This window comes from Mercenaria mercenaria, chromosome 11, assembly GCF_021730395.1.
Source record: "Mercenaria mercenaria strain notata chromosome 11, MADL_Memer_1, whole genome shotgun sequence".
Classification (NCBI taxonomy): Eukaryota; Metazoa; Mollusca; class Bivalvia; order Venerida; family Veneridae; genus Mercenaria; species Mercenaria mercenaria.
Window position 1 is genome coordinate 14,560,370 of NC_069371.1, and position 11,749 is coordinate 14,572,118.

Sequence of the window (11,749 nt, forward strand, 5' to 3'; positions counted from 1 at the left end):
GATTTTTATTTTTTTGGGATACTAAAGGGCTGGCAGGGAACCCCAAAAAAAAACCGAAGATGATAATAATAGGGTTTTGCTATTAAAAAGGGCTTTAAATTCCAAGGTGGTAAAAAGTAAATGCAAAAAATTCCTTTTAATTTAAAAAATTATTCATTTTTCGGGTTTAAAAACCCTAATTTTTTAACCCCCAATTTAAAATTTTCAAAAAAACACTCCCAGTGACAGATGATGATAAATTTAATTTTTAGAGCTAATGCTGCTGATAAAAGGTTTGGGAAATTGTAAAAAAAATTAATTCTATGGGTTCCGCTTTTGGTTTTTTTAATAAATTTTGGGTTTGATCTAATTACTACGGGAAAGTTTTAAAAAAAAGCAAGATGGTCATACCTTAGGGAAAGGGTGACGAATAAAACTGATACACAAAAAAATAATATAATTTTTAGAATAAGGGTTGGTTGTAACAAAACCAAAACATGTATTTGTTTTTTTTAACAACGACCTGTAAAATTTAATTTCACAAGAACAAAACCCCAAAAATTTTTTAGATACATTTAAAATTAATGCAGAAAAATAAAAATTGCATTTTTTGAGCCTTTTGGGTTGTCTTGAATTTGGGTTTAATGGTGTTTTTTACCAGAAAAAAAAAAAATAAAACAAGTATATAAAGGGAATATATGGGGATTTTAATTAATTTATTATAAAAAAAAATAATAAGATTTACTGGAAGTCTTTTAATAGATCAAATTTTTATAAATTTTTTGGGAAATTTTTCCTTTTTAAATTTGGAATAAAAAAGGGAAAGGGATAACTACAGAAGACCCTTTAAGATTTTTACTTTAAACAGCAAAAATTAAAAATTTTCCCCAAAGCAGCTAATATTCGTGCTTAGGGAAATTTTGTATGTTTAGGGGGAAAAAACAGTTGAAAAATTTTACTAGGGGGAAATGAATTTGTTATTTTTTAAAAGGGAAAATTGTTATTGTTTAAATAAAATAAATATAAATTAAAAAAATTTAAAAATTTAATATATAATTTTCATAAAATTATTTTGAATAAAAAATTTAAACCCTTCCCGAGGGACAAAAGGAAAAATTTAGCCCGAGCCTACAAAAAAAAAAAACTCCATATAATTTTAGATTAAAACATAAACAATTACGGGGGGAAAATTTCCCCTTTAAATTTTAACAAAAAAAAATTAATAAAATTTAAAAAAGCTATTGCAAATAAAAAGAGATTAGAAATTACAATTTCAAAAAAAAAAAATTTGTCCAGTCAAGGTCAAAATGGTGGATTTTTAGGGTTTTGTTTGGTTTTTAAAAAAAAACCCAATTTTCCAATGGCAGCAAAAATAGCTCCAAAAAATATTACCCCCTTTTTGGGCATTGGTGCTTTGCCCTGGGTAGCCGGGTTATGGTGTTAGTAAAATACTTGGAAAGGGTTTATGATTTCAGTAGTAATGAAAAAGGGAAAAAATATGATATACCATATCTTCCACCTAATCAAAAAAAAAGGCATTTAGTAGGATTGGAGTGTTTAAAATTAACACAAAAAAAAAAACAAGACGGTGGGTTTTTAGGTATTTTTGGTGAAAGTCTAGGAATCCCTTTGTTACTCTTTTGTTAAGGGGAAAAAGGGGACTACAGATTGATTAAAAGGGAGACCTTAAAAGAGAATTCCTATGGGAAAAAAAAAAATAAAATTTATAAAAAAAATTTTTTCCCAAAATTTGGGAAATTAAACTTTGGGTTTTTAAAAAAATTTAAAAAATTAAAAAACCCTTTAGGGGTGTTTTTTAGAAAAATTTACAAAAATTAAAAAAAAAAGGTTGAAGGGGAAATTAAAAAATTTGGACGACCTTTTTGGGTCCTGGAAAACATTGGGTTTGTTATGAAAAAAACATTTTATTTCGCCCCATTTGGATTTCCTCCACCAAAAGAAGAAAATTAAGTATATACCAAAGGGAAAAAATAAAACAATGTTCAATACCCAAGGGAAAAAAACAGTACCTCTGCGGATATTATTGTTTTTTTTTCTTTAAAAAATGAAAAGGGGAAAAGTAACGTTGTTTTATTTTTGTATAAATACTAAAAAAATTTATAATTAAAGGTAAATTTAACAAACTAGTTTAAAAATTTTTTTAACTAATAAGGACATTTATTTAACTGAAATTTAAAATGGAATAATTAATTTTAAAGGGATTTTTCAATAATTAAATGAAAAAGAAATAAAATGAAAAACAAAATGAAAAGGGAATTTTAAAAAGAAAACCCCATTGTTTCAACCTGTTATACCCGGGTTTCTGATTTGTGGGGGTTTTTTCAAGGAAAAAAATGTAAAAAATTTGTCTGGTTTAGTTCAAAAAAGGTAATTAAAGTAAAAAATTTTAAATTTTAAATTTCATCTTAATTATTCTTGTTTTATGCAATTTAAAATTTGATAAAAAGGAAAAAGCTTTAAAAAACAAAATAAAAAAAAAAAGAAAAACGTAATTTTCAAAATTATAAAGTAAAAAAAACAGAAAAAAAAAAAAAAATCTATTTTATTAATTATGCAAATGAATTTAAAAATAAAAGATGTTATTTTTTTTAATTCTTTTTAAAAGTTAATTTAAAAATTCAGTTAACAATTTTTTGGGTTTTATTAAATTTTAAATTTTAATTTTAAGGGGGAAAAATGTTTCAAAACCATTATCAAAATTTTTATTTTATATCATAACATGATAAAGTTTTTTTAATTTTTAAAATAACTGGAAAGTTTTTGTTTTTCAGAAAGAAAAACCTTTTTTAAAAAGGGGTGATTTTTTTGGGTTGGGAATTTAAAAAAAAGTTTTTCTTTGTTTTTTTTTATGAAATATTTTTTTTTAAAAACAAGTTTTTTAATTCCTTTACATTTTTTAACATTAAATTTTATTTTCTAATAAATATGGGAATTTAAATTTTTTTTTTAAAACCAAACAAATTCAACAATGGGAATGCCGGCAGCTTCATCTTTAAAAATTTTTTTAAATTTTTTTTTTATTTTCAAAATTAAAAATTTTAATTATTTATTTATAAAACCTATTATCCCAAAAAAATTTTTTGTCCTTTTAAAAGGGCTTTTTACCTCTTTGGTTTCAGTTTATAAAATAAGGGAAACAGTGTAAAAAAACTTTAATTTTCCCAATTTCCCCCTTAAATTTTCCTTTTTTTAATTATAATTTAAAATCATACATTAAATATTTTTATAAAACTTTGGGAAAGCCCAAATTCCAACATAACAAGGTCGTTTTAAAAACAAATTTTTTTATTTCTATGAATTTCCCAAAAGGGTTTGAGGTTTAAAAATTTGTTGAACAACAAAGAAAGGGTTTTGGGTAGTTTTTAATAAAATATTTAATTTATGTGTTTAATTTTAAAATTTTAAACCCCCTTGCGTAAATTCCCTCGTCTTACCGAATCCCGAAATTTTTTCCCTTAACTTTAAAAAGTCCCCTTTTTAAAAAGAATTTTTTGCTTTAGCTTTTTTGGGTATTAAAAACAAATACCCTTTTTTTAAAACCCAAAGGGCTTTCGTCAAAAATTAATATTTTATGTATTTTTGTTAAATTTTAACCCTAATTGTGTATTTTAGTTCAAGATTTTTTAATGGAAAATTTCATAATTTTTTTTTTTTATTAAAGTTGGAACCAATTTTTTCTTTACTTTTCCATTTCAAATTTGTTTTAATATTTTTTCTATAATCAGAAAAACCCTTTATCTGGTTTTTAATAATTTTTTTTAGGAGTAAAAAGGGTAATCATTTTGGGTTTTATGTAAATTTTTTGGGGTATTCAAAAATCTTTTTCAACTATTAAAGTTAGTTTTTCCTTTTGCAATTAATTTTTTTAAAATTGTTTTTTTGGAATAAATTTAAAGTTTTTAAAAGGGGAAAAATTGACCATAGCCCCAACCCTAAAGGTTATTGGGGATCGAGGTACTTTTGTATTTTCTTTCTCTTTTGAATTTTTAAACCTTCAAATTTATTTTTTGCTTTTTGTAATTTTTTGAAATATAAAAATTTTTTCCTCCTCTCAGTCCTTTTCCAAAAAAAGATAATTTTCAAAAAGATTTTAAATATAAATTAATTCCAGTAAATTTTTTAAAATTGCTCCCCAAACTAAAACCCCGGACTACTAAAATAATGACAGGATCTAATTTTTTTTAAGGGGAAATCTTTAAAAACTAGTTTTCAAAAAATTTTTAAATAAACAGCTAAAAGTAATACGTCAGTTTTTTTAAATTTTTAGATCATGTTTTTATCCCATTTTTTTTTATTTTTAAAATTTTTTCCAAACATTTTTAGCATTTTTCGTATCATTTATCAGAAAAATTAGTTTATTTAAAAATTGAAAAAAAAAACCCCTTCTTTTGAAAAGGTTTTTCTTTTTTTCTTTGGGAATTTTTTTTAAAGAATCCCTGTTTCAATGGATAAACCCTTTTTTTTTTTAAAAATTTATGTAATAAAAATTTTGAGATAAGTTTTTAAATTCTGGGGAATTTTTTTTTCAAGTTATCCCAATGATTTAGACATAAATTTAAAAAGAATCAATAAAGACCAAAGGGCAGAAATCTTTTAAAAGCCCCTAATTTTTTCCCCTATTTTTAGGAAAAAACCCTTAATTTCTTTTTTTAAATTTCCTATTTGTTGCATAATAAAATGCCCCTCATTAAACCCCTTTAAAAATTTGAAAAATAAAGGAATTTTGTTTTGGGGTTTGTTTAAAATTAATATTACATTTGAGTGAGAAATTTCCCCTAAAATTTTTCCCGTTTTATGACAATGGTAAAAGTTTCTGGCACTTCACCTTCTATATAATTTTTTTTTCCCTTTTTGAAAAAAAATTTGTTTTTTTAAAAACACTTTTTCTTTTGGACATTTTTTCTTTTGGGTTTAAAATTTTTTTTTTTAAATTTTTTTAAAAATATTCCTCTTCCTCAAGCTTTTTTTTAAATAAAATTTTTTACTGCATTTGGGACCTCTATAAATCTGGGTTGGTTTAGTTTTTTTTTTCGTCATAACAACAAACAAATTTTAGCCGTTAAAAACTTTTTATTGATTTTTTAGGGGTTTAGGGAATTTAAGATTTAGTTGATGGTAAAGAAATTAAACTTTTTTTTGTTTTTGATTTAAAATTAAACCTAAATTTCAAAAGGTACTGCTAAAAACCTTTTTTTTAATTTTTAAATTGTACTTTACTTTCCCTCTTTTGGGTTTTTTCGCCCTTTGGGTTACCATTAATAGCTAAACAATTTGGGGAAAATTTTTCATTTTTAAATTCTTTCTGAGTAAAATTTTGTAACCCTGATTTACCAAAAAATGTTTTTTTGTTGCTTGGTTTTTTTAAAAATTAACTTTTAAAGTCTTTTTCCCCAAAAATAATTTTTGGTTTCAGTTCTTGGGGGTTTTCAGTTTTTCATCAGTTATTTTTCTTTTTTTTTTAAAAAAACATATCACAGGGGTTTTTTTTTGGGATTGATTTTTGGGTATGACAATGGGTTTAAAAAAATTTTTTCATTCCAAAAATTTTTTTAAATGAAATATTTTTAAAAATTTTATTTTTGGTATTTATTTTAAAGGAAAAGGAAATTTTTTTTTCCGTAAATCAAGAGTTTTTATGTTTTTTTTTTTTTTTGAAATTTTTTTAGGGTCTTTTTTTAACAGGGAAAATTTTTAAAATTTTGGAAACCAAAAAATTAAACCTCGGGGTTTCATCATTTTTTTTTTTTATTAAACCTTTATTGGATGTGGTAAGGGGGTTTTTTTTTTTAAATTTTAATTGAAGCAGCCAATGGGCTTTTTTATCTTTTAATTAGGGGCACAAAGGATCATTTTCCAAAACCACTTCCCTTCCCGGCCCAAAATTAAAATTCTTTTTTTATTTTTCAAAAGTTGATGTAAAGTTTTTTTTTTTCATTTTATTAATTTTTTTCTAAAGCCTTTTATTGGGAAAAAAAAACTGATTTTATTTGTATCAGTTTTTATCCTTTTTTCAAAAAGTTATTTTTTAAAACAAACGTTTATTTTTATACCTTTTAAAGTTTTTAAATTCAGGTTTAAGTATTTTTTAAGAGTCGTTTTGGTTAAAAATAATTGTTTCTTTGGGGTCTTTCTATTTTGTAATTTTAATTTTAAATTTCTTTAAATATTGTTTTTTAGATCTCTCGATTTCCATTATATTTTATATTTTGGAAAAAAAAAAAACTTAAAACAAAAAGGATTAAAAAAAAAAATTTAAAAAAAATTTTAAAATTTTAAAAAAAGTTTTTAAAATTTTTTTTAAAAAGAATTAAAAAAATTTTAAAATTATATCTTTTTCCAAATTTAAATTTTGAATTTTCCCCATTTTTTCTGGTTTGTCCCTTTTGCAAAACATTTTTTTTAACCCAGCATTAATTCCAAATTTTTTTAAAATGTTTTTTAAGTGTTTTATATTTTTTTCTTCATTAGGGATCAAAAGGCGGTTTCCCAAAAACTTTTTTAGGTTGTTTCGATAATTATTTGGTCTGGGGACAAAACATAATTTTTCTTTTTTTTCTTTTCAGTTTAAAAGACAACCCCCGTCCCATTCAAATAAAGTTCTTTTTCGAAGATTTAAAGGAAACTAAAACATTTTTTAAATTTTTCAAGGGCGTGGGTTTTTATATTTATCGCTAACTATTTTATCAAAATTTTGAATTTTTAAAACAAATTTTTCTTTTAAAAAACTTTTTTTATGAATTTTTTATCTGGATTTATTTTTTTCCTAAAGTTTTGTAATTTTGGATTAAACATTCTAATTTCCTTTCTATTAACCATTGATAATAATTTTTTTATGAAAAAAAACTTTAAAAAAAAACACGTAAAATTTAAAACGCTCTTCTTCTTTTTTTCTTTTATATCCTTTTTTTTAAATTCCTTTATATGCATTTCAAGAGGGTTTTTGGGAAAAATTTTTTTCTTTCCGGGATTTTTAAATTTGTATTGTTTAAAAAAATCCCCGATTTAAATTTTTTTTTCTTCTTTTTTTTACTTTTCCGATATGTTTCTTTTTTTATAAGTTGTTTTATTTTTTGAGGGTGTGATTTTTAAAATTTAAAAAAATTGTCGTCAAAGGGTTTTTGTTGTTGAAAATGGGGAATTTCTGATGGAAAAAGCGCCCGCAAAATGTTTCAAAATAGGAATAGCTGGAAAAAAAAAAAAAAGTACTAATTTCAGCTGCAACCCAAAGAAAACCCGCTGTAATTAATTTTCCCGTACTTACTCTCCCCCAAAATTTTTAACTTTTTCTTAAGCCGCAGTAGTTTTGTTAAGTGAATAATTAATTGATCTTTGTTTCTATTCCCCTTTTATTAAAATTTGTTTTTTTTGGGTCATTTAAAAATTAAACCCCTTTTTATTTCTAAATTAAAAATTTTTTAAGATCGCCCAAATGGTACCCAAAAAATTTAAAATTTTTTACTATAAACCTTTTCCCTTTTTTTAAAGTTGTTTTTTCTTTTAATTTCGTCTAATACTTTTTATTTTTTTAAAAACTTTTGTGGAGTAGGTAAAAAATTCTTGTTTATAAAAATTTAACCTTTAATTATTTCATCCATTTTTAAAACTTTAATAGTTTTATGTTCTGGGATTTTTATTATTAATTTTAATTTAAATTTTTTTTTATTTCCTCGTTTCCCAAATTTTTTTGTATATCCTTTTTTAAAATGCTTTTTAAGTTTGCTTTTTAAAAGAAACCCATCACCAATTTTAAATTTTTCTTTTTCTCTTTTTGGGGGTTTTTAAAAAACCCCTTAAATTAAAGTTTTAAAAAAGTACCTTTTTTTAAGTTTTTATAGCTTCGGTTTTTGGGGTCATTTTTATTTCTAGAAGGTTTTTGGGGTTTTTTTATATTTTTCAACCCAAACCCGAAATTATCTAAATTAAATATAAGTTTATTTGCTGTAAAAAATTTCCAAATTTTTTTTTTAAACCCTTTTTTTAAATTTTTTCTATACTACAGCCTTTCCTTTGTTAAAGTTTTGTACATATTAATTTTAGTTTATCAAAAAATTTATTTTAAACCCCTTTTTTTTATAAAAAATTTTTTCCTTCTTTTTCCATAAAATTTCTGGTAATTTGTCCTTTAGAATTTTTTTTTTCAAAGGTTTAGTAACAGGTTCTTTCCCGTTTTATTTTTTTAAGGGGAAAAACCCCAAACATTTTAAATAAATATATCAATAACGGGGGAAAAAAGTATTTTATCCTTTATTATTTTTGAAAAAGGTTGGATTTCAACTAAACAGTGACCCCAAATATAAATTTAAATCATTAAACCCTTTTACTCTTCGTTTCCTTTTTTCCTTTTTAAATTGGTTTTTGTAATTTTTTTTGCTAAATTAAACCTCCCAAATTTTTTTTCGGGGGGGGGGGATTTCTCTACCCCCTTTTCCCGTTTTTTTTATTTTTTTCCCAGCCCCAAATTTTTATTTTGTTTTAATTTTAGGTTTTACAAATAAATGTTTTGCAATCTTTTTTCAAAAGTTTTTTATTTTTTTTTTATTTAAATTGGAAAGGGTTTGGTTTTTCACATGTACCCCTTTTTTCATCAAAGTCAATTTCAAAAATCAGGGCCATAATTTCTGCATCCCGTTTATTTACGGGGGTCCTTATTAGGGGGTTTCCTGGGCCCCAAATAATTTATCCGGAAAGGGTTTAAAACCTTCTTTGGGAATAAAGGGAACATTGCTTTTTGAATATTAAAATTTCCCCCCCGTTACTTTTAACAAAAATTTTATTTCACTTTCCACAAGGAACAGGTAAAACTTTTTTCATTTTTTCCCTTTTTTGTTATAACATAAAGGGGGTTTATATTATCCGAAAACTTCTTTCTTTCAAACAATATATTTTATTTTGTAAACTCATCTATATCATATGTATTTAAAACTTTTAACTGGGTTTAAAACCTGTGGATTTTAAATTGTCCGGCATTGGTCAGTTTTTTAGAAGTGGTCAAAAGGTTAAGCGGGGTTAAAACGCCAAAAGCGGTATATTTAATACTACTTACTTCAATGACTTTGGAACTGAGTAGAAAATGGTGACATTTTCGCACCATATTGTGTGTATACTTTTTGCTGTTTGCTAATGGTTTCTCTGGTTGCAATAGCATTTGAAAGCGAACAGCATGGATCCTGACCAGACCGCTCAGATGCGCAGGCTGGTCGCAAAGCCACTATGTTGGTTTTCTTCTGACGCGGCTCATATATAAATTTGTTTCATGCATGTAAATAATGTTTTGTTTATGATGTAATTTTTTCAGCACATGTAATGAAACACTAAAAAACCGTAAATATTTTGTTAGTGTTTTGTTTAAATTTGTAACCTAGCTCTTTTGCATATCTTATGTTTTGTTGGTATTTTGTTAGCAGTGTTTTGTTAGTGTTTTCTTTAGCACATATAATGAAACACTAACAAAACAAAAAGTATTCTGTTAGGGTTTTGTTTAAACCTGTAACATAATTTGCATATCATGTTTTGTTGGTATTTCGTTAGCAATGTTTTGTTAGTGTTTTGTTACCTCATTTGCATGTCATTTGCTATACTAATAAAACATCATCAAAACACAGTATAGTATCAGTGTTTTGTTTAAGTGTTTTGTTTCCTCTTTTTTTTTCGTTTGGGGATATACGGATTTCTTAAAATGCATTTCCATAGTTTGTTTTTTTTGTCTCAAAGGTCTGCTTTCATACAAACGTGTTAAATAATGTCAAAAAAGCCCTTGAAAACGCTTATTTTTAGAAAAAAAAAAGATTTTCCTAATAAGCGATTACGTTTGGTTCTTGTTGTCTTTAGCATGAACTACAAATATTACATAGCATACTTTATATTTCATTTCAAATGCATTTCAACGAAACTTTACAATCACTATATGTGTAAAACAGTACTGAAAATTATATGAACTATGAAAAGCTACTTACTGAAAGCTATTAAAATTTCCAGATCTTTCCTGCCAATTTACCGCAACGACTGTGTCAATGAATACACAATCGTACATTTAAATCCTTAATGGTCTAGGCTCAAATGCGCATGTCTGTTGTCCTTGACTGTTTTATTTTCTCGGTAGTTACTTAAGCGTAAAATTCGTTGAAAAAGATTTTCTATCCTCAATTAAGTTAAATAATATCATAATGACTCATTATTTAGTAATAGCGGACACAATGATGCTGTACTTCATTTTTGTTTGCGTTTTTATCTTGAACATGGTGTTCTGACAGACCTTTTCAGAGAGGTCTTAAAGATAAGTTAGAATTACTTGGATTCTATGTTTAAACATATAATTAACCTTCAAAATAGAATAACATTTTATTCCTTTTTAACCACATCCGCCAACATAATGTTTTCAGTTAATGTATTGCGAATTGCTTTGTTTCATTTTGTAGGTTTCATTTTTAGTTAAGTTTAGAGTGTCCCATAACATATTTATTCAATAACTGTATTAAGTTAAATCAAGTGTAATACCTGCTGTTTGCATAACATTTTGTTGAATTAAATGTATATGGAAGATCATTTCTGAAAAGCACTTTCTGTACAACGTTTAGCTTACAATTGTATTTTTATGTAGATGTACTAACTTGTAATTAAAGTCGAGTTGTATAACTGTTGCTTCAAAAACATGTGCTGATAATGGTCTACTTAATATCGACTTTTCGCGGTGGTCATAATGCAGATTGTAGTACAGTTAGTCTAACTTTTCGGTTTCGATTCATAGCCATTTGTTGTACTTATTATCAAACACATTTAACTATCGATCACAGGAGGGTTTCTAGATTCTTGGTACTTCCGGTACTGTTGATGATATTATTTATAGTAACTGTCACACAACAAATAATACGTTTGTAACCTTTCGTATTTGTTGTACATTATTGTTTGCATAAATGGCATGATGTTCTGTATATATTGCTTAAATTGTTAACATAAAACTCTTCCAATTTTGGAGGAAATAAAGGTATCTGTATCAAAACATAGATTTAAAGACGTCAATAAATTGAATTCATGATAACATAAAATACGGATTTTTAAATTACCAAATAATCGAATTATAAATGTAGATCTATTTGAAATATTTCATAGCTTTATATGAATTTAATGACATGAAACTAAAGTTTAAATAAATTTGTGATACCCATAAATAAATTAATGATATCATAACACGAAACTACAAAATAAAAAATAGCGAATTTGCTACCTGGTCCACGCTGAAGAGAATAAATATAAAGCTGTAATGTCGTCCGATGTGCTCGTGTTACATGTTGAACTACTTTAAACCCATTATTCATAAACTGAGACAGACATAATCTGATGCAACATTCTATTTGTTGCTTGTTTTTAAAACGTTTTGTATCGAAACTACGGTGGTATGTTTAGGACATGCATTCATCTTTTTTAAGATTAAATTATCTCGTGCGTTAGACATCTTATCTCGTGCGCTCGACATCGCTATATAAATCTGGTATTATATATATATATATATTTTTTTTTAATAAAATTTAGCAATTAGCGGGTTTCTGATTATAGAAAAAAAATAACACTGTTGTTTTGTAATGAGTCCATGGAAGGCCGGTATGTCATGTTAATAACCAAATGCTAAAATGTCGTGCACATGAGATAAGATGTCGTGTTAAAGAGATAAGATGTCGTGCGCACGAGATAAGATGTCGTGTGCACGAAATAAGATGTCGTGCGCACGAGATAATTTAATCTAAAAAATAATAGA

The 11,749-nt window shown here is 25.3% G+C and overlaps 1 protein-coding gene across 1 annotated transcript in view; it reads right to left on the bottom strand.

Moving 5' to 3' along the window:
- LOC128547028 (uncharacterized) overlaps nucleotides 1-10,080 on the bottom strand; it is a 176,639-nt gene extending 166,559 nt beyond the window's left edge. Inside the window, exon 1 of the mRNA XM_053518592.1 lies at nucleotides 9,954-10,080. Coding sequence (XP_053374567.1) covers nucleotides 9,954-10,030 — 77 coding nt within the window. The 5' untranslated portion in view covers nucleotides 10,031-10,080. The remainder of the gene's footprint in view (nucleotides 1-9,953) is intronic.
- Between the last annotated feature and the right edge of the window lie 1,669 nt (nucleotides 10,081-11,749).